Source organism: Monocercomonoides exilis (genome assembly GCF_001643675.1).
Source record: "Monocercomonoides exilis strain PA203 chromosome Unknown scaffold40-978991, whole genome shotgun sequence".
Lineage (NCBI taxonomy): Eukaryota > Preaxostyla > Oxymonadida > Polymastigidae > Monocercomonoides > Monocercomonoides exilis.
Window position 1 is genome coordinate 869,236 of NW_027150585.1, and position 23,301 is coordinate 892,536.

The 23,301-nt window shown below is 33.6% G+C and overlaps 3 protein-coding genes across 3 annotated transcripts; 1 reads left to right on the top strand and 2 right to left on the bottom strand.

The window, feature by feature from the left end:
• Positions 1–2,410: 2,410 nt before the first annotated feature.
• MONOS_14336 (uncharacterized protein) lies at positions 2,411–5,017 on the bottom strand (the record flags this gene model as incomplete). Its single annotated transcript, XM_067867131.1, has 4 exons — positions 2,411–3,474; positions 3,690–4,216; positions 4,279–4,775; positions 4,843–5,017. The coding sequence occupies 4 exons, from the start codon at positions 5,015–5,017 to the stop codon at positions 2,943–2,945; spliced, it is 1,731 nt and encodes a 576-aa protein (XP_067722858.1). The 3' UTR covers positions 2,411–2,942.
• A 1,419-nt stretch (positions 5,018–6,436) lies between these two features.
• MONOS_14335 (putative Dual specificity phosphatase, catalytic domain) lies at positions 6,437–11,997 on the bottom strand (the record flags this gene model as incomplete). Its single annotated transcript, XM_067867130.1, has 2 exons — positions 6,437–11,846; positions 11,896–11,997. The coding sequence occupies 2 exons, from the start codon at positions 11,995–11,997 to the stop codon at positions 7,026–7,028; spliced, it is 4,923 nt and encodes a 1,640-aa protein (XP_067722859.1). The 3' UTR covers positions 6,437–7,025.
• Positions 11,998–17,484: 5,487 nt separating this feature from the next.
• Positions 17,485–19,264, top strand: MONOS_12414 (uncharacterized protein). The gene is made up of 4 exons (XM_067865034.1): positions 17,485–17,634; positions 17,708–17,778; positions 17,846–18,345; positions 18,404–19,264. Exons 2-4 carry the CDS (start codon positions 17,709–17,711, stop codon positions 19,157–19,159), a joined length of 1,326 nt encoding a protein of 441 aa, XP_067722860.1. The 5' UTR covers positions 17,485–17,634; position 17,708; the 3' UTR covers positions 19,160–19,264.
• The last annotated feature ends 4,037 nt before the right edge of the window (positions 19,265–23,301 follow it).

The following is a 23,301-nucleotide window of genomic DNA, read 5'->3' on the forward strand; positions in this document are numbered from 1 at the left end:
CCAGCAGCCCTGCTGATATCGATTTCAGTGTTAATGTTAATGAAAATGCGCCTTCTATCGATCATCTCCTTCAGCCACTCCGCAATCTATTGGCAAACTTCTATCACGTTCTTATCAATTCAGTTCCTCTGCTCCTTCTCCAAAACAATTCTCATTCATTTCCCTTTCCTCCTTCCCTCTTCCCTCTTCCCCTCTTCTTCCATTCATCCAGTCCTCTCTCACAGCTCACATTTGCCAGTGCTGTGTGTAAAAGAATGTGGATGAAATTGCACCGAAGAAATTAAACCGATCGACAAATGCACTCATTTCCATTCGCCTTTCTGTTTCTTCCTTTTAATGATCGAATTGTTCTCATTGTTCTTCATTCATTCTTTCATTTCCCTTGCTGCTCTTTGAGCCTTCCTTTTCCTTTCTCCAGTGCCTCCCAATCTGTTCATTCTCCATGGCACCTCAGTTGCCAAGTCCTGTTATTTCCTTAAAGAATTCAGTTCTTCCCTTTGTAAAAAAAAGATAAATAATTAAATGAATCAATCATACAAACAAACAAACCTTTAAACAACATCAATTTGATAGTCTCTTCATCCATTTTCCCCTTTCCATTGCAAATATCAAATGAATATTTCACGCTTTCTTCATTTCTTCATCCAAATTGCTTTGCTGTCTCCTCCTCAATAAAGAAAACAATTTGCGAATAACGCTCCTCATTCATCTCTCTGCTTCGATCTCCTTCTTCTGGCCTGTCATTAATATGAGGTTGAACGTACAACGAAGAAATTATTTCATTTTCATCATCATCAGCATCAATTTTATGAGTGAAGCAGAGAAGAAAGATGAAGTTGTTGTTGAAGGCGGCTTTATATTACTAAAAAAGAAGCAATCAAATAAAACCAATGATGGAAGGGAAAGAATATTTATCATTGATTGAATGGCTAATGGCCGTCTCATTGTCTTTTCATATCGTTTATTTGGTAGAGTTTCTCAACTGCCGATGAAATAGGTGATTGAGCAATGGATGTGTGAAGAAACAAGTAGAATTTCTTTGTAGAAGGGCAATAATGTGCTTGGTCGAAAATCATGTTCCGATGATCCAACAAGGCTTCTTTGGAGGGAACGGAGAATAACTCAAAAGGATCAGTGAAAAATCATCAAGACTCAATCTGCAAAAATGCTTGCAAAAGCTTCATAGATTCAATCCATGATATAAATTATTGCATTTCGCTCATATGTGAGGACAAACAAATCGCTCTGTTCAAATCAACGGAGAAATTGTGGCAACCAAAAAATCGTCATCGGCTCAAGTCGTCAAAGGCATCGAAGAGAAAATATCCGATATATGCGAGGCCGTGTAGCAATACTCCAAGTATTCTCATTCCACGTGGTTTGTGAGGGATTCGGTTCTGCATTGTTTTGTAAAAAAATATTAAATGTAAGACAGCATCGGTTGTTGTCCAAAAAAAAAAAAAAAGTGCTTGAAATCCATGTTGCAGTATTCATATTTGGAGATGTACAACCAGTATTTTGAACAATCGCTCACAATCTTGAGTGTTCATGAAAACATCTCGTTTCTTGTAGTTTCGCTCCTTTCAAACAAAACACAAAATGGAAAGATTCAGTGAATCTGCTCATGCGCGAGACTCTGTTGGTGGATGCCCGGTAACTGCAAGCGTTTTTTGCGGAACAACTGCAGGAACAATGAGAATGAGGTAATTCAGTGATTTCGATTCAAAACTGTTCATTGTTCGTTCCATAAAAAACATGACATTTTCGGTAATGAAGCACCTGGCAAGCCTCTCCATTCTGCTCGCGATATCACATCATTTTTCATTTGAAACTTGTTATTACGAAAAAAAGGAAAAATCAATGATTTGGATTTTAATTTCCAACTTATGTTGTGATCAAAGTTGTCAAAAATTATAATTCAATAAAAAACCTTAAATTTTGTGATAAATAATGCTAATAAATAAATGAATCACGAAAAATTTTAATTAATAATCTTCATAAAACAATATTTCTCCAAATTTCACGGAAAGAATGTTTGATCATATATTTTTAATAATTTATAAACTGAGAATAACACATGAAAAACATCAAAAACATGTGCAATATTTCCATTATAACATCCTTTTGTTTTTAATTCGAATCTTACATGGTTGATTCGAGAAAGCAGACGTTTATTTGAATAAACTGTCTCTCATTCAATTATTAGGGGGTTTATTCGAATAAAGTCAGATCATTCGAATAAAAACTTTTTATTCGCATTTCATCCATTGTTCATCGAAACATTATGGCTTCAATGATATTTGTTATTTATTCCTTGTTTTTTGAAAATGAGTTATTCTTTTTCACAACTCAAAATTTCTATCAAATTTATCTAAACGTTTTTGTAAATAGTAGACCTGTGCGACACGACAAGCGATTTTTTGTTGCTGTCGGTCACCAAAAAAAAAAAAAGAAAAGAAAAGAAAAAAGAAAGAAAAAAATGAAAAAAAAAAAAATGAAAAATGAAAAATGAAAAATGAAAAATGAAAAATGAAAAATGAAAAATGAAAAATGAAAAATAGAATTTCATTTCTTTTCAATTTGTTCCATCAAGAATCTTCGTTGAATTGATTATTGCACTCCATCTTCATCAACAAGATTCATTTTGAGCTTTGTATGCAATTGTTCAGTTTTTTCCTCTTGAAGCCACTGTTCTCCTTTGCTTATTCTCTTTCTGATTATATTTTCAATGAACAAGAGAAGACGAAGAAAGAAATGTTTGTTGAAGAAACCTGTTATCAGCTTCTTTTGTGCAAAATAAAACAGAAATAAATCTGATGACGAAGAAGAAGAAGAAGAAATGAAAATCTTATTCAAAAACTGCTTGGCTGAAACAAGTCAATCTCAATTGAATTCTATCTCTGTTTTTCTTTCTCTTTTGCTCAGAAATCTTCAATTGAAATTCATCCAATTTTTGTTTCATTGCCCTTCACTTCCATTCCATCCATCATCTGAAAGTGACTCAACCCCAATTCATCTGAGTTGTGTGTCGTCTTCTTTGTCGAAACGAATGAAGAAGAAGAAGAAGAAGAAGAAGAAGAAGAAGAAGAAGAAGAAGAAAGGAAGATCACAATTGTTGAAATGAAGACAGATGCTGTGTGAATGTTTGAATGAGTGGGGGAGAGTGTGTGAGTGATGTCGAAGTGGAAGATGAGAATGAGAAGATTGAATGAAATGAATGAAGAACACGCAATTTTTGTTGAATATTCTTCGTGTGCAACAGAAAATGTTGATTCAATGCGAATTTTTTTCTCTTCTCTCTTCTCTTCTTTTCTTTTCATGTTTGTTTTTTCACATGCTCGTTTTCTTTCATCTTTCTTCTTCATCTCATTTTTCTCTTCTTCTTCAAATTTTCTTCTTTTCTGAGATGAGATGAGATGAAATGAAATGAATGGAAATGTGTTGAACATTCGCTTCACCGACTCCAAAGATAATCTGATGAGTATTTTGACAGCCGCAAAAATTTTGACTTATCTGCCAAATCAGGAAGAATTGCATGAAAGCTCGTCATGATATCTTCGTATCCTTCTTCTTCTATCCATTCAAACATCTTTCTTTTGATCGACTTTCTTTTCGATTCTTCCTTTTCATCTTTATTCTTTTCTTTCAATCTTTCTGAAATGCTCAAATAGAAATACAAGCAATCATACATAATTTTACCTTCCAAAGTTGATTGCTTCATTTCCTCCAAAAAGAGACCAATAGCTCCGCTTTTCAACAAGTCATCAATTTTCACATTTCTCTTTTCTGCTGCATTTCTCAAAGAAATAATGCATACATGGCTTATATCTGGGTAATCATCTCTTGATGCTTGAAATACTTGAACAATGCTGCAGAAAAGTCCAACAAGTTCTTCGTTCCACAATTCGCACGAGGATATGAGTTTTATTATTTCAGGGAGCCATCTCCAGATAACAAGTGCTTCTTTCGCTTCTTTTCCTCTTTCTTCTTTTCTCTTCCAATCCACACACTTTGACAGATCTTCCAGCTCTCTTCTTGCTTCTCTTGCGAAATGCAGTTCATTCATAATAACTCTTTCCAAGCTTTTGTCTCTTATTAATCGATAAATCAAAAACTGCCAAGCAGACTGATAGGCAAGTCGTGTCAGATTGTGATGTTCCTGATGATATCTGATGATCGCTTTGATCTCATTCAAATACAGTTCTTTTTTAATTTCCTTATAAAAATACAAGAAAAACAAAATAAATAGCTTCAAAAATGAAATAGAAGTGAACATACGCAAAATTGGCTAATGTGACTAAAAGCCAGTAAAGCTATTTCCGCTTCTTTTTGAGTCTCCTCGTTTCCCTCTTTCTTCGAGGCAGCTTTCAGAAGGGGAGGAACAATTATTGAACGATATTCATCCGAAATGAAGTAGAAATTTAGCAAAGCAAAACATTCGCAAAGATCAACCAAAAGCCTTTCGTTCTTGTCTTCTATTCTCCTTTCTTCTTCAATTATCATCCCTGGCATTTTTTTACTCAACAATGAATAATCAAAAGAATATGAGAAAAACTTTTTCAGCACTTTGCAATATCCAACATTCTTCAACAGCAAGATTGCACTTTCCAACGACAATGTCTTTTCTTCAATCATTTGGTGAATTTTATTGAATAGTTCTTCTGTGAAAACTGTTTCGATATCTCCTTCAGTCATTTCATTAATTAATCCATTCATCTCTTCGATTTTCTGCATTTGTTCATCTTCTCTGCAATGCTCAAGCTCATGGAACAATTCTGCAAATAGAATTTAAAAAAACAAAAATTTTGTTCAGAATTGGTCAATTCAAATAAAATGGCAAACTTGAAAACTGTTCTGTTCTGTACGTAGAAAGAATTTCATCTTCAGTAGAATCATCTTCAGAATAATCATCTTCAGAAATATCATCTTCAGAAATATCATCTTCAGAAATATCATCTTCAGAAATATCATCTTCAGAAATATCATCTTCAGAAATATCATCTTCTGACAAACTCATTCTGATTGTTATTAAAAATATTCAAAATGATACGTAATGCCTTGTAAATAAAAAAATGAAAGATAAATACAAACATCGTTGATTATCTTGCAGTACTAAAATGATCGCTTTCAAATTGTTTTGTTATTTTTATATAAAAAGAAATGCAAGAGAAATTGCGAAGAAGCCTCAATGATTGGCCGTATAAGTCCAGAAATGGAAATTTTTTGTTTCTTTTTGATCAAACCAACAGATTATTTGAAAAATGATATTTATTAAAAAAAATCTTTAAGTTTTTGAATCACATCTTTTTCACCAATGGAATAAATAGCGAATACATGACCACAGAGAAAAGGTGAAGCAAATAAACATAGTGAGTAACTGGAAGAGGTATTTTGTTTTTTTATGAAGAAGAATGAATTTGAAAACAAGAACAGATGATTTTTGAAGGTCTGACATGTTTTACGGATTGTTGCATTTTGAGATCATCTGTCAATGGATCATTGGGTTGCGAAAGATGAAAAGAAATGAATTTCTGAAAATCATCACAAATCGTCTGAACAAAAGAAAAGAAAAGAACATGATTTTGAACATGGAGAACATGTTTGAAGAGAGGAAGAAAATCAAGGCCCCAATGCTCCAATTGCCAAATAATCTTGTGCCATGAAGAAAAACAATGAAGTCCAGTTCTAACAAAAATGATGGATATTCTTCAGTTCATTGAGAGTGTATCATCAAAAGAAATATTTTCGTTTGATTGGATACTGTTAAAAGATTTGTTCATTCAAGTCCATTTTCGTTTCAGTTGAACTGAGATTTGGAATAGAAGGAGGAAGACGGCTTTTCCATGAGATACACTCCAGCAAGGTTATTTCTCAGCATATAAAAGGGAAAATGGGATTCTGGAGAAAAGAAAAAAATTCAATCAAATTTCAGTTTCCTTGGATCGAAGAGAACAGCTTCTTTTTTAAACAATACTCAGAAAATTCTTTCGTATGCCGCAATCAACCGTTGGTGAGATTGGATGTTTTCAATTCATCTTCAACGATGTCTGTCAAACATTGAGGAATTTGAAAAAAACAAATTCAGTTCGTAAAACATCACATCAATTCATTATCTTTGTGGATTGATTCCGATGCAAATAGGAATTTCTATTTGCATTTGATTTCATCACGTAATTTTTTGTTTTCCTTTTCTGTGTTTTCTTTCTGCTGTCAATATTCACCCTTCCAGTTTATTTTTATGAAATAAATTGATCATCGCTGCTTCAGTGTCTGTGTCTGTTTTGTTTCTTTTCTTTTCCTTTTTTATGATTTGCTGACATTCAAAATGATCATTGAAAGTGAAAAAATAAAAACGACAAATTCAAACAGAAATAACATTCTTTCGGTTATTCCGATATCAAAATGAATTTTCTCTTTCTTTCTTTCTTTCTTTTCCTTTTGTTTTTTTCAACAAATATTAATCGGTTATCCACATGATAAAATCCAACTTGGTTGTTGAGAAATCGTCTTTATTTTGCATGTAAATTTTAGTGAAAAAGGAAATTCAAAATACATAATAACAACACAAAATTGAAAACAGCTCATCAAAGAAACACACAAAAAAAATTAAAAATTATTTTTGATGAATAAATGTGCTTTTTGCCAACATTTTTTCACAAAATAAACAAATTCTTCAAAATGCACCCTTGCATTCTTCAACCACGATAAATAAGGATATCGAATGTTATATACTGAAAATTCCATTTTTATGAAAAAACAAACACCTTTTTTAGATGGAAAGCGGAAAAAGACTATAATTCTTGAGCATAAATATCGCAATTAAATAATCAGAAAAAGCTGATGCTTTTTTGTTTCTATTGTCATTTTCAGACTATTTTTCACATCATATTTTCTTTTTCACATCTTTTTTAAACTGACTCAATCTTCTTTGATTCAGCTGCCAAATTCTCAGAATCATTATCTTCTATCTTCCATTCTTCCTCCTCTTTATTTATTTATTTATTCATTCATTCATTTATTCATCTTCACTTTCTTTTTTCTTTTGTTTCATCCACAAAATTGCTTTTCTCCTTGTTGCAATCGCAAATTTCTGCTTTGGAACACTCAGAAAGCGACAAATTGTAATGCTCTGGCAAAACATGAGACGAAAGCGAATTATGAGAAGAGGAAGAGGAAGAAGAAGAAGAAGAAGAAGAAGAAGAAGAAGAAGAAGATAATAAAGAAGAGGAAGAAGAGGAAGAGGAAGAAGGATTTGACGAGATATATGAAGAAATGCAAGCCGAATTAGAATCAGGATTTGAATTTGAAGAACCAGAAGCCATGATAAGAGCAGAAGAGAACACAGTTGGAGAATAAGAAGAAGAAGAAGAAGAAGACAGAAGAGACGAATTCTGAGGAGTTGTTTGTTTTTTGGTAGAAGGATGAGAAGAAGCAGAAAAAGAGGAAGAGGAAGAGGAAGAGGAAGAAGAGGAATAAGAGGAAGAAGTTGAAGAAGAGGAAGAAGAAGATAATTTCTGAACATTTATAGTTTCACGAGGAGAAGGAGAAGAAGAAGAAGAAGAAGGGTTGACAGAAAACGAGGTGGAATGAGAAGGGGTGTTGGTGAGGAAGGAGTTTGAGCTGGAGAAGGAAGAAGAAGCAGAGCATGGGTTGTTGTGACCATTGAATGAGGAGGAGGAGGAGGAGGAGGAAGAAGAAGATGAAGATGAAGATGATGATGAAACATTTGATATGCTTGAAGAAGTATTTGAAGCATTTGAAGCATATGTCAAAGAAGAAGAAGAAGAAGAAGAAGAAGAAGAATTAAAAGAAGAAGAAGGATTTATTAAACGATCAGATTGAATTTCATCAGAAGTTTCTGTTTGATTTCGTTTGATGTGCAAAAAGGGGGCGAGTTGAGGAGAAGAAGAAGAAAACACAGGAAGACGAGGGTGAAGAGAAGAGGAAGAAGAAGAAGAAGAAGAAGAAGAAGAAGAAGAATGAGGAGAACAATGAGGAGAATGAGTATGAGAAGGAGAAGAAGGAGAAGAAGGAGAATGGAGAGGAATAAGAAAAGAGGAAGAGGAAGAGGAAGAGGAAGAGGAAGAAGAAGCAGATGAAGGAAAAAAAGAAAGTTTTTGATTGTCTTTTGATAAATTCATAACTTTCCTTTTGTTTTGAGCTGTTTTAATGAAATATCCAAGTTTTGCTGAAGGAAAAGGAGAAGTTTGTGTTTCTCGAGCAGAAAGAGAAGAAGGAGAATTGAAGGGAGGAAGAGGTGGAGAAAACAATAAGAGAGAAGAAGAGGAAGAGGAGGAAGAGGAGGAAGAGGAGGAAGAGGAGGAAGAGGAGGAAGAGGAGGAAGAGGAGGAAGAGGAGGAAGAGGAGGAAGAGGAGGAAGAGGAGGAAGAGGAGGAAGAGGAGGAAGAGGAGGAAGTCGAAAGAGGAGGAGGAGAAGGAGAAGGAGAAAAGGAGTTTGAAGAGAACAAAGAAGAAGAAGAAGAAGAAGAAGAAGAAAGATGAGCAGAATGAAGACTTCTTGCTGAGTTGCGTGCTTCTTCGTTGTCTGGAACAAATGGATGAGACAAGAAAATGGCGTCTTCTTCTTCTTCTTCTTCTTCTTCTCTTTCTTCTTCTTCTTTTTCCTCTTCTCTTCCTCTTCCTCTTCTTCTTCCTCCTCCTTCTCTTCCTTCTTCTTTTATTTCTGTTTTTTCTATTTCTTCTTTTTCTTCTTCTTCCCCTTCCTCTTTATCTTTCGCATCACTATGAATAACATCTTTCTTAACTTTCACTTCTTCTTCTTCTTCTTCTTCTTCTTCTTCTTCCTTTTCTCTTTCTCTTTCTCTTTCTCTTTCTCTTTCTCTTTCTCTTTCTCTTTCTCTTTCTCTTTCTCCTTCTCTTTCTCCTTCTTCTTCTTCTTCTTCTTCTTCCTTTTCTTCCTCTTCCTCTTCCTCTTCACGAGTGGATAGAGAAGACATAGAAGACAATGGAATGTTGAGTGTTGTTGAATCAGAAGGAGGAAGAAGAAGATGAAGATGTTGATGAAGATGAAAAGAAGGAGAAGAAAGAGGAGAAGAAGAGGAGAAGGAGGAAGAGGAAGAAGAGGAAGAAGAAGAAGAAGAAGAATTTGAAATGTTTTGTATAGGAATATTATTTTTTTTCATTTCTTTCTCTTTCTCTTTCTCTTTCTCTTTCTCTTTCTTTGACTCAACCCGAAGAATAGTAACTGGAGTGAATGAAACAGAACTTTCATATTCATTTGCTCCTTCAACAGCATTCTTTTCTCTTTCTTCTTTTCTTCTATCTTCTTCTTTTTCTTTTTCTTTTTCTTTTTCTTTTTCTTTTTCTTTTTCTTTTCCTCTTTCTCCTTCTTCTTCTTCTTCTCTTTCTCTTTCTCTTTCTCTTTCTCTTTCTTTCAATTCTTCTCTTTCATTTCTTCCATCTTCAATGTTTGTATCTTTTTCCATTTTATCTGAAACTTTATTGTTGAAATTAGCTTTGCTTAATCCTTCTTCTCTTGTCAATGTCGCATTTTTAACAGAAAATGATGGAGAAGAGGAAGAGGAAGAAGAAGAAAGAGAAGAAGAAGAAGAAGGAAATGTTAAAGAAGAAGATAAAGAAGAAGATAAAGAAGAAGATAAAGAAGAAGAATTTTGTGAATAAAGAGTATTATTATTATTATTATTATTATTATTATTAACAGAAGAAGAAGATGATGACGATGAAGAGAAAGAAAGAGGAGGAGGTAAAGGAAGAGGAACAGGAAGAGGTACAGGAAGAGAAACAGGAAGAGGAACAGGAAGAGGAACAGGAAGAGGTGGAGGAAGAGGTAATTTTGGATAAGAAGAAGAAGAAGAAGAAGAAGAAGAAGAATGAGGCGGAGGAGGAGGAGGAAGGAAATATGAAGAAGAAGAAGAAGAAGAAGAAGAAGAAGAAAGAGAAGAAACTGATTGTTGAAGTGGTTGAAATGATAAGTTATCGTCTTTTTTGTGAAGTGGAATGGGCAAATTCTGAGAAAGGGTGATCTTATGAGGTGGAGGAGGAGGAAGAGAAGAAGAAGGAAGAGGAAGATGAGGGAGTAAAAAAGGAAGAGAAGAAGAAGAAGAAGAAGATGGAGGAGGTGGTGGTGGTGGAAGCAGAAGAGGAAGGAACTGAGTGGAAGAAGGCAGCAAGGAGCTTCTATTGTTATCATTCAATGTGTTGATCGTATTGCTGTTTTTGTTGAGTGGTTGTGGAGTGAAAGAGCGGAAGGAAGAAAGAGAAGACAAAGCAGGAGGCAGAGAAGAAGGCAGAAGAGACGAGGAAGTGGACGATGAAAGGGTGAATGAAGAGAGCTGTGTGGAAAGAGAAGAAGAAGAGGAAGAGGAAGCAATAGAAGGCAATCCATTAAAGTGTCTATTTGAAGAATGAGAAGAAGCATGTCTTCTGCCATGCACAGACAATCCTACAGTTGTCTCTTTTCCTCCTCCTCCACCTCCACTTCCCCCTTTTCTTTCTTTTCTTTCTTCCTCTCCCTCATCCTCTCCCCTCTTCTCCTCCTCCTCCCTTCCCCTCATCATCATCATCCGTGCCCTCCTCCTCTCCTTCTCCTTCTCCTTCTCTGCAATCTCGTCGTCGATGAACTGCAGCGACTGCCCTGCCATCAGCGATGCAAACACTCTCTCTGCTTTGCTCTGCAGTGCTGCCCATCCTCTCCGTCCTGCTGCCATCTTCTGCTGCAGACGCATCTTCTTCTCCATCAGCTCCCCCAGCCACACTTTCCCTTGCTTTCCCCCTTCTGCCCCTCTCTTCTCGGACTCATTCTCTGCTTCTGCCTCTGCCTCTGCCTTCATCTCGTTAACTTCTGCTTCCCTTTCTTTTCTCCCTTCTTCTTTTCCTTCTCCTTCCTCATCTTCCTCCTTCTCTTTCTCTTTCTCCTTCTTCTCTCCTTCTTCTCCCCTCATTCTCGCAGCATTCCTCTGTCTATCTCCCTCTCTCCCTTCTTGATTCCCCCTCAGCCCCAGTAGCAGCTCTCTCTTCCGCATCACCTCCACCTCCACCTCTGACACTGCACACAGCATGTTCAGCTGCGACTGGCGGTGCAGCAGCAGCAGCCACTCCACCTCCTCTCGCGTGCTGCACTGGCCGAGCAGCGCAGACGTCGGAGGATCGAGCGACGGAGTGTGCGAAGGCGAGGGCGATAGATCGAAGTGTGGACTGTCTGCAGACGAGGGAAGCTGCGCGGGTGAAAGATAGCTCGGTGCTGGGACTGACATTAGTACAGGAAGCCCGAAAAAAGCAGAGGTTCCTCTCTTAAATATTCCTGTTCCGTCAATCGCCTTAGTTGATGGCCTCTTTGAAATCTGCCTTTCTTCTTCGACTGTTTCGTTCCAAGTCAGATGAATATCATCTGAAGATCCGTAAGACGTTTGCTGAACACGAACTGTACGATTGAACAGCGAGTTTCTTAGTGTAAACTCTTCCTCGTACTCTTCGGGCGTCAACGGAGATTTCAAAATACGCTTTTCAAATTGATGCAGTTGTTTCTCAAAAGAATGTCTCATCCTTAAACGACGTGTATGTGTTACAAAATCAATAGCCAAATCTGCTGTCCAGTGATATTTGTGCATCAGATACGCTGCAGCTACAAAAAGTGCTCGAGTATGACCCAAAAGAGAATGGATGAGTATTCCTTCACAAACAGCTTGCCCGTGATTTATAAACTGAACTAAGCAATTTATATTATAATCATCTTTATCAAAAAAATAAGAGTTATCTTGATCCAAAAGGAAATATGTAAGGTAGTGAATTCCAATTGCGGAAAAACGATTTGCTATTTGTGAACCGGCACAATTCACGACATGAGTGATTCTATTTGCTATTAAAAACTTAAAAATAACACAATAATTACAGACAGTAAATTCGAATCATACAAACTTCTTTTGACAATGCAGCATCAACAGTACCAATGTAAATGCCATCTTTCAATCTACTGACTGGTGGGATGCGCAAAGAATTCTGACAAGCGCTATTATTCATTTAAAAGATGCAATTTTTTTGATATTTTGCTATAGTATAAATTTCTTTTCCTCTCTACCTAAATTGGGATTTAAACTATATAAAAATTATTTTCACAAATAAATGAGTGTTATAATGGCAAGATCATATTTCATTCTATTTTGAAATTTATTGTTTTCTTTGCTTTTCGACATAGAAATAGCAAAAAACAAAGAGACTGAAAGCTTGCAAAATATGTTTTTTGTCCAAAAATAACTTTAGCAAGATTGAATGTTGAAAAATAATTATTGTTTTTTCTCAATAGAACACCATAGGATCAACTTTTAAATGGGACTTTTTCCTTTATTGGCACTTTTTTTATTTTCGACAACAAAAAGCTGAGAAGTGTAAAGTGGCTTTCAGTATTTGGATAACCGATTTAAACAAAGTTGATTCAATTTATTACCGGTTTGTTTTTTAATTTTTGTTTATTATTTAACGAGATATTACGTTTTTTTGATAAATTTGAATTGGTTTTTCCCACTCAACCAAGCATTTCCAGAAAATGAAAAATACTGTTTTCAAAAGCACAAACAGTTATCTATTTATTTTTTATTCTCTTTTTTAAGAAATATTTTTTTCGTGGTTTTTTCACATTTCATTTTAATAACAACATGCTAACATAAAACTGATTGTTTCTTTGCAAATATTATGAAATGAAAAAAATAATAATATGATATGAAAAACAAATACTCTAATAATGAAATGTTGTAAAAATAAAAATATATATAAGTAGTTCTTTTTGAAATGTCGCAAATGTTTAATTTCCAAATAAATCAAAATTTACATATTTTGTTCAAATTTCTGTTTCCACTCACGAATTTTCTCAAGAGTGAACAAAATAGCATAATCAAGAAATAGATTCAATTCCAGAGAAGTTTGGTGAATATTAACTAAATTTTGATCAAAATATGAAAATTTTGATATATTTAAAAATAAAACATTTGCGACACTTCAAAAAGAACTACCCACATGGGGGAAAATATGGACTTTCAAGCTTTTCATGCACAAAGCATGAAAAAATCGTTTCACTTAAAACATTATTAAACTTTATCACATATCAAAATAAATTAGATTTTCATATCTGTAAACAAACATCATTGATATAATCACAAAATGTTTTGTGTCCTCACATGTATTTCAAAAAATAATCCCATTTTTTTCAAATTTTTTGATCACAAAAAGTTAATCAAAAGTGCGTAATTTTTCAATGAAAATGCCTGAAGTTAAATATTTTGTCCCACATTTATTTTTATTTTTTCAACATTTCATTATTAGAGTATTTGTTTTTCATATCATATTATTATTTTTTTCATTTCATAATATTTACAAAGAAACAATCAGTTTTATGTTAGCATGTTGTTATTAAAATGAAATGTGAAAAAACCACGAAAAAAATATTTCTTAAAAAAGAGAATAAAAAATAAATAGATAACTGTTTGTGCTTTTGAAAACAGTATTTTTCATTTTCTGGAAATGCTTGGTTGAGTGGGAAAAACCAATTCAAATTTATCAAAAAAACGTAATATCTCGTTAAATAATAAACAAAAATTAAAAAACAAACCGGTAATAAATTGAATCAACTTTGTTTAAATCGGTTATCCAAATACTGAAAGCCACTTTACACTTCTCAGCTTTTTGTTGTCGAAAATAAAAAAAGTGCCAATAAAGGAAAAAGTCTTATTAAAAAGTTGACCCAATGTTTTTCGATTTTGGCAAACTAATTATTCAAAGTTGTCAACTTATTATTAGAAATTGTTTAACTTTTTATTCAAAGCAAATCAAATTGAGTATTTTTTATCAAAATAATTTTTTGTGAAAAATCGGTTTTTGGATGAGTATCGGATAGAAAATAAAATATTAAAAATTTTCATTATCAATAAAAAGGATGAAAAATCGAACCTCAAATATTTCTATTTGTGGATAAACATGAAAATTTCATATTTTTCAGAAAAAAACAATCATCATGAAAATCCTATAATAATAAAATGAATTTTCCTCATATTGTTTGAAAATTCATTATTCAATAAAAAAATGTTATTTGCATCAATATTTCAAACTAAAAACAAAAAATTATTACAATTGAATACAACAATGAATGTACTTTCGGTATTCCTCAATTGTTTTTTATTGTTCATCTGAATGTATTTTAAAAAGAATAACTTTTTTTGATTGAATAATTCATAATCAAACTATGTGAGATAAAATAATTCAAATGTAATCCGATTTCCATGATGATATTTTCTGAAAAATCTAAAAAATTTCATGTTAATACACAAATAATAAAATTAGAGGTTCAATTTCTCCTCTATATTTCGAATATTAACTGAATATGATATTTTAATCACTTTTTGATATTTAATCAGTGGAAGGCTTAATTCAAAAATTTTTTTTTCAAAAAATACTCAATTTTTTTTATTTTGAAAAAGAAGTTTACCAATTTCGAGTAATAAATGGTTTATTAATCAAAATACTATCATATTCAAGATGTTTCGGAATTTGAAAATGTTAATCATATAATCATTGAATTTTTTTATTATTTATTGTTGATCAATCATTTGAATTCTTTGGATTAATGCAATTAAAGAAAAGCGAAACTGGAAAAAACTTTGGAGAATTCTGAAATAAAAGTTATTTGCTTTAAGCTAAATATTAGAATTTTGTTTTTATTCTCTTTTTTCAAAACAAAATTAGAAGTTTAACTAAGTGACGAATTTCTACCAATAACACAAATCAACCATAAAGATTTTTTATGAGATGCAATGACATTTTTCAGTTTGTTATTGAAATTTCATTTTTATCATTATTTGTAATCAAATTGTTACACATTTTCACTATTTTGAAAAAATTGTTGAAGTTTGAATTTGAAATAACAGAAAGAAAAATGAAAGAGATGTGAAAATAACAAAATAGGAAATACTCGAAGAGTGGCTTTTCAAGATCAAATATTGGGGCCAATTGCATTATATGCATCTTCAAAATGATTCTTCATTTGAATTAGCGTTTTTATCATCTTCTGTGACTTATTAATGGGCAAACAATTTATCTCATCATCTTCACATTCTTTTTCTTGTTCTTCTTTTCCTTCTTCTCCACCTTCTTCGACTTTTGCATTGCACTGACCAAGCTGAAGTCATAAACCTCCAGAAGTTAGCGTTATCGAACGGATAACGAAATCTCGGTACATTTAGATAGCCACACGACTTGAGCAGTTCCACCCTGTCTTGGAAAAAGCGAGAAACGAAAAGAACCAGTTTATGTTTGCGCTGGCAAGGCAGCTTGTTGAACAGCTTTCAGCAGCTGCTGCATTGACGCTGCTGTGGCAAATATTGGCCAGCAGCAAACCGCTCAATGAAGTTACGAAGCAGGCACTGGATACATCATCACAGGCAAAAAAAAAAAGATAAGAAGATCAGGATATTGCAGAAGGAGAATAAAAGAGAAGTGTTTGAAATGTGCAACCTCATTCCAACTACGTCTGCCATGAAAGGAACATGAAAGAACAAAGGGAACTTGGGTTTGCTGAGAAAGTCGCGAAGCAGCAGTGCTGGAGGAAGGAGGATGACTGATGCAGATGAAGTAAGCGGAGTGAATGTGTCTCTTCCTCCTTTGCTGAATACGTCTTCTGGCTCTTCTTCTGGTTCTGGTTCAGTTTCAGTTCCATTGCATTTTCACAGGGAATTATGCTTCAGGGGTCTATACAATCACAAGGGATTCAGTGAATTCAAGGGCTTATTCAAACTGGAGTAATGAACAAACAAGGCAGCGCAGTTCGTCTGCCTCCTTTGGGAATGCAAGAGTCAAATGAAGGAGGAAAAGCACATGAAGGGAGGATATCGTTGAAGAAGGAGAGGTTTTGCGAGTTGGATAGATTGCCGGATTTGTATGGAGGGATGAGTGGAATGTTGGGCGAGTGAGAGGAAGACTGAGAATGGGATGATGGTTTCATAAAACCAGACCAGAAGATATTTTTGAAAGTGTCGTTCAAAAACAGCTGGACTATACTACCTTTGGAACTGCATAAAGCTTCTTTTCTTCTGAAAGTGTTTCTGTTTCAACCATCGCTAAGTGCAAACAGAAATGGAGCTATTTCTTCTGTTTCTGCATCATTGTCATCTTCTGTTATCACTTCTTTATCCTCATCTTGTTCCTCCTCCTCCTCCTCCTCCTCCTCTTCTTCTTCTTTGTCATCTGTATCTTCTCCTCCTTTCTCTTCTTTCTCTTCTTTTTCTTCATCTTCCTCTTATTCATTTTCTTCATCTTCATTTCTTTCATCTTCATCTTCTTCATTTTCAAATTCTTCTTCAATTTCCTTGTCAGATTGGACAATTTGTGGCGTCAAGAAAAGAAAAATGGATCCTAAAGCTTATCTTTGTTTTTTATCAGAAATTGATAGAATGGATGATATGACATATCTGTTTGATCTTTTGAATGGAAGAGGAGGAAGAGGAAGAGGAAGAGGAAGAAACCGAAGAAGAAAAAGGAGAAATCAAATGGTTGTGCTCAGAAAGGATATTTTTATACGACGTATGATCGATCAAGTTACAGGCCAGTGGAAGAGGAATAAGCAATGCTGAAGAACAAGAACAACAACAACAAGAAGAAGAAAGTGAAAGATTCCTTCTCGTAATCTATCAGGACCTGCAACTGTTCCACCAACGATCCTTCGATGGCGGACACTACCAGATGCCACGCTCACTCAATCGCCCACTATTCACCCACCAATCACACATTACACACGCCATTCCCATCTCACATCACTCGTATCACTCGTTCTACCACTCACACAGCGATAACCGCACATCCTTCAAAGCCTGGCAAGAAGCAGACGAGCCACTGGAAGATCAGTTGGAGTATTCTCTTTTTCTACCAAACGCGCATGGAAAAAAGCTGTTTGTGATGACCTTTTTGCTCTCGGGAGAGTAAATGCAGGAATAGCTGGAGGAGCTGCTTGGAATCTTCGATCTGCGAATGAAAGGAAGCTGAGATATCTTTCTGAACATTGTGAGCAACAAGTTTGGTTCCCCGGAGCTGGAGAAGACTTCTCGATATCGGCAGCTGCAGATGAACTTCTCCTTCTTCTTATCTGCGTAGAAGCATGAACAGCACACACCAATTATACCAAATAATCCTCCTTAAATGTGATATGCTTTCTATTGTCTTTAATTGTTAATATAAATGAAATAAAATATATTAAATTTTTATATATATTCTTTAAGATAATATAATTATTTTAAAAAACCACAAAAAGAAATACGACATGGGACAATTTCTGCATTTCTGAAAAATTCAATTATTTATTCAAAACATTCACTCCAATCTTATCATAATAAGTCTTCCATTTTAATGCAAAAAAATGCGGAAATTTCTATATTTGAGAAAAATATTTGTTAAAGAAAAATGGAACATAATTCAGAAAGCAATAAGTTTCGTACCAATTTATTTCTTCATCAAAATTTTCTGTTGGTTAGATCAAAAAGAAACAAAAGATTTCCATTTCTGGCCTTATACAGCCAATCCTTGAGGCTTCTTCGCAATTTCTTTTGCATTTCTTTTTATAAAGCAAAAACTTAACTGTTTGCATTGCGATCATTAACATTTTGCAAGATTATCAACGATGTGTGTATTTATCTTTTATTTTGTTTCTTATTACACGTAGCCACTCTTTTTGAATATTTTTTGGAACAAACAGAATGAGTTTGTTTGATGATTATAATTTTGAAGATGAAATTCTGACTACGACCAGAACCGAGCAGTTTTCAAGTTTGTTCTTTTGTTTGGATTGAACAATTCTGAACAAAATTTTTGTTTTTTTGAATAACCTTTGCAGAATTGCTCCATGAACTGGAGCATCGCACAGAAGATGAGAAAAAGCAGAAAATCGAAGAGATGAATGGATTAATTGATGAAATGAATGAAAAAGAATTTGAATCAGTTTTCACAAAAGAACTGTATCATGAAATGGGCAAAATGATTGAAAAAAATACATTATCGTGGGGAAATGCAATTTTGTTGATGAAGCATGTTGGATATTGCAAGGAACTGAAATGTTTTTTTTGTGATCCTTTTGGTGGTTCATTATTGAGCAAAAAAATGTCAGAGATGATAATTTATGAAAATGAAAAGACAAAGGATGAAAAGGATGAAATACTTCTTATTGAACTGTGTGAATGCTTTGCTTTGCTGATTGAAGATTTTATTACAAAAAAATTTCTTTCAATCAATATGCCTTGCCTTCTGAAGATTTTATCGAAGAAAGACGAGAGCGAAGAAGTTCAAAAAGATGTGGAAATGGCATTGCTGGTTTTAAGTAATGCTAACACGTATTGTGTATGTTCGCTTCTATTTCCACTTTGATATTTTTGCATATTTTTCTGATTTTTATTAGATGCTTGAAAATGAAATTTACCTCAATGAAATCAAAGAGATTATCAAATATCATCAGGAGCATCACAACCTCACTCAGCTTTCCTATCAGTGCGCTTGGAACTTTTTGATTAACAAAATTTTCAAAGACATAAGCTTGGAAGAAGTGATTGTGAATAAACTGCATTTCGGAAGAGAAGCAAGAAGAGAAATCGAAGAACTGACAAGATGTATCGACTGGAAGAAGAAAGAAGAAGAAAATGAAAGAATAGAAGTGTCTATTTTAAGGAGATGGCTTAATGTTATTGATAATTACTTTTCCTCGTGCGAATTGTGGAACGAAGAACTTGTAGGACTTATCAGCTGCATTGTTCAAGTGTTTAAAGCAGCAAGGGGTAGATACCAAATCATACGCAATAAATGCCTTTATTCATTAATGGATGCAGCAATTGCGAGAAATGTGAAAATTGAAGATTTGTTGAAAAGTGGAGCTATTGATTTTATTTTGGAGGAAATGAAGCAATCAACTTTGGATGATAAAATTATGTCTGATTGCTTGCATTTCTTTTTGAATATTTCAAAAAGATTGAAAGAAAAGGATGATGGAGAAACGGACGAAACAAAACGAAAAGAATTGAAAAGAAAGATATTCGAAAAGATGGAAGAAGAAGGATTTGAAGATATCACAACAAGCCTTTATGGAGTGATTTCTTTTCTGAACAATGAAAATTTTAATGGTTTATCGCTGAATATTTCTGATTATTTTGTGAATACTTAGCCAAATTCTTTTCAACAAAAACTGAAACTCCAAAATTATATTCTCTTTTCTTTTTTATTCATTTCACAAAATGGGAGGAAAACAATAATTTGATTATTTTGTTGATTTCATTTCCTTTTTTAAAAAATGAAAAATAAGAAATTCTTTTCTTTTTAAAAAATTCCATCAAGAATCTTCGTTGAATTGATTATTGCCCTCCATCTTCTTCAACAGGATTCACTTTGAGCTTTGTATTCAATTGTTCAGTTTTTGCCTTTTGAAGCCTCCGAACTTTTGAGCTTATTCTCTTTCTGATTATATTTTCAATGAAAAAGAGAAGGCGAAGGAGAAGAATGAAATGGTAATTCTTGAGAAGAATACAAAAGAAATGAAGAAAGAAATGTTCGTTGAAGAAACCAGATGCCAACTTCTTTTGTTCAAAATATAACAGAAATAAATCTGATGACAAAGAAGAAGAAGAAAAAGAGTGAAAATCTTATTCAAAAACTGCTTGGCTGAAACAAGTCAATCTCAATTGAATTCTATCTCTGTTTTTCTTTCTCTTTTGCTCAGAAATCTTCAATTGAAATTCATCCAATTTTTGTTTCATTGCCCTTCACTTCCATTCCATCCATCATCTGAAAGTGACTCAACCCCAATTCATCTGAGTTGTGTGTCGTCTTCTTTGTCGAAACGAATGAAGAAGAAGAAGAAGAAGAAGAAGAAGAAGAAGAAGAAGAAGAAAAGGAAGATCACAAATGTTGAAATGAAGATAGATGCTGTGTGAATGTTTGAATGAGGGAGGGAGAGTGTGTGAGCGATGTCGAAGTGGAAGATGAGAATGAGAAGATTGAATGAAATGAATGAAGAGCACACAATTTTTGTTGAATATTCTTCGTGTGCAACTGAAAATGTTGCTTCAGAACGAAATCTTTTCTCTTTTCTCTTCTCTTCTTCTTCAAATTTTCTTCTTTTCTGAGATGAGATGAGATGAATGGAGACGCGTAGAATATTCCATCTACAGATACATCAAATATTCAGAAGTGTTTTTTGATAATTCACGATAATCATTTTCGTTAACAAAAGAAATGAATCCATAAAGGCTTGTTGTGATATCTTCGTATCCTTCTTCCTCCATCTTTTTAAATATCTTTCTTTTCAATTCTTTTCGTTTTGTTTCGAACATTTCATCATTCTCCTCCCCTTTCAGTCTTTCCGAAATTGAAAAACAGAATCTCAAACAATGATATACCATTTCGTTATTCAATGTTGATCGGTGAATCTCCTCCAGAATAACTTCAACAGCTCTGCTCTTTAATAAGATATCTTCATGCTCAACTCCGTTTCTTGCTGTAATTATTAATACATCAACACATTCATTGCGTATGATTTGGCATCTACCCCTTGATGCTCGAATCATTTGAACAAGGCTGGCTATTAGTCCAGCAAGTTCTTCTTCCCACAATGTGTACGAGTTTAAGAACTCAGAAATCACATCGAACCATCTCCTGATAACAGACACTTCTTTCACTTTTGTTTCTTTTCTTCTTTCTTCTTTTCTCTTCCAATCCACACTCTTTGACAGATCTTCCAGTTCTCTTGTTGCCTCTCTTGCAAAATGCAATTCATTCACAATCACTTCTTCCAGTGTTCTGTCCCAATAAAATCTTTTTATCAAAAACTGCCAAGCAGATTGATAGGCAAGTCGTGTCAGATTGTGATGCTCCTGGTGATATTTGATGGTTTCTGTCATTTCATTCAAATACAGTTCTTGTTTTATTTGCTTATAAAAACCAGAAAAAAATGCAAAAATATCAAAATGGAAATAGAAGCGAACATATAAAATATGTGTTAACATTACTCAAAGCCAGCAACGCCATTTCCACTTCTTTTTGAGTCTCCTCATTTCTCTCTTTCTTCGAGGCAACTTTCAGAAGGCACGGCACAATTATTGAACGATATTCATATGAAAACTGGTAGATTAGCAAAGCATAACATTCATAAAGATCAGTCAGAAACTTTTCATTTTTTTCTTCTTTTTTCTTCTCATTTTCATCAATAATCATCTTTTCAATTCTTCTTTTCAACAAAGATTCTTTAAAGTGCATAATCCATATATTTTTCATCACTTTGTAATATCCAGCTTGCTTCAATAGCAAGATTGCACTTTCCAATGATAATGTCTTTTCTTCAATCATTTGGTGAATTTTATTGAATAGATCTTTCGTGAAAACTGTTATGATATCTCCTTCAGTCATTTCATTAATTAATCCATTCATCTCTTCGATTTTCCGTTTTTGTTCATCTTCTCTGCAATGTTCCACTTCACAAAACAATTCTGCAAATAGAATTTAAAAAAACAAAAATTTTGTTCAGAATGGTTCAATCCAAATTAAAAAACAAACTTGAAAACTTCACAGTTTTGACCGTAATCAAAATTTCATCTTCAAAATAATCATGTTCAGGATAATCATCTTCTGAATTATAATCTTCAGAATTATCATCGTCTGACAAACTCATTCTGCTTGTTCCAAAAAATATTCAAAAACAAGGCAAAGCTTGACACGCAACAAAATAAAAAATAAATACACACATCGTTTATTATCTCGCAAAATAAAAAAGATTTCAATACATACTACTTTGTTTTTTGCTTTATAAAAAGAAATGTTAAAGATATTGCGAAGAAGCCTCAAGTATTGGCTGTATGAAGCAAGAAAAGGAAATCTTTTGTTTTTTGATCAAACCAAAAGAAATTCAAGACGGTGAAAACGTTATGATTTTTGATTTTCTTAGGAAATGAAGCAGTTTTTGACAAATTTCGGAGAAGCATCAATCAATAAAAGCTGAATGGAATATCTATCATTTTGAAAAGTGAAACAAGTAGATAAGTTTATTGTTAAAGAGAAGATGTTATACATATTTCTGGACTTCAATTCTGACAAAAAAAAGGGTAACTGATGTTTGTATTCTCAAAAAATGCTATCTATTTTTGGCATTCATGCATTTTCCTTTTGTGCAGATGATTCGTGGAACTGTTGAAGATGAAAGAATTCCACAATCAAAATGCATAAACAATACAAAAGCATTGTGCATTTGCTTCAAAAGAAAGCGAACTTGAAACAAACCAACAAGAAGAAAGAAAAAGGTGAAAAAGTATCAACCACAAAAGTGGCCAAAAGAATTGGAGAATAAACAAAAATGAAAATCATTGTGAAGGCTAGCTCCAACGGCAAAGTTTCATCGTTTCACATATCGGCTCTAAAGCAACAAAAGAAGAATCAGACAATGACTTTTATGGACTAAATCATTGAACACCTTCGACAAAAAGAAAGCCATTTTGCGAGATTGAACGGGAAAGAAAGAAAGAGATGCCAAAAGCCTCTAATCCTTGAGAAACATCATTGAATACAGCAAGTGTTTTGTGATTTCCTATAAAGCTAATAAGATTGATCCGACTCCAACAGAAGGAATTTATCTCATCATATGGATTTTCTTTAACCAAAATATGGAGATTGATAAACACATTGATTCTTGTTCTGGAAACATTGTTTGTTCCGATATTATTCCTTTTGAATAATCCATAGAATCTTTTTAAATTCATTCTTCAATATTTCAACAGAATACAAAAACTTCAACTTTGCCATCTCCTTTATCTTACGTTTTTTCACAGGAAACACAGAATGGAAAGAATGATTGTGATGTTGAACATCTTTAGAATTTTCAGTGATGTGTGCATCCAACAAGCAATTAAAGGAGAAAAGAGAAGAGAAATTAGAAAAAAGGAAAAGAATATTTGAAAAACAATTTTATGAAAAAGGAGAAGATATGTTTGAGAGACCAGTTTGTTGGGGAAAATTGCGGAAATTGTCATTTATGGGGAATTGGAAGATCTGCAGAAATGTGAGGATTTGAGAGAGAAAGAAGAGAGATAGAAAAAAAAGAGGAGGAAGAAGAATGAGAAGAAGAAAGCTGAAAGTGACAAAGAAAAGTATTTGGTAAAAATGAAAGAGAAGAATGCAAAGATTGTGCTATCGTGCTTCACTGTTACGAGATCAAAGAAGAGTTTTGTTGAAATTATTTTCAAAAACTGCATATTGAAGGTTATTATATTGTTTTTCGCTTATTTATTGGTTTTTTCCCCATTTCTTTGTTAACATTTCCGC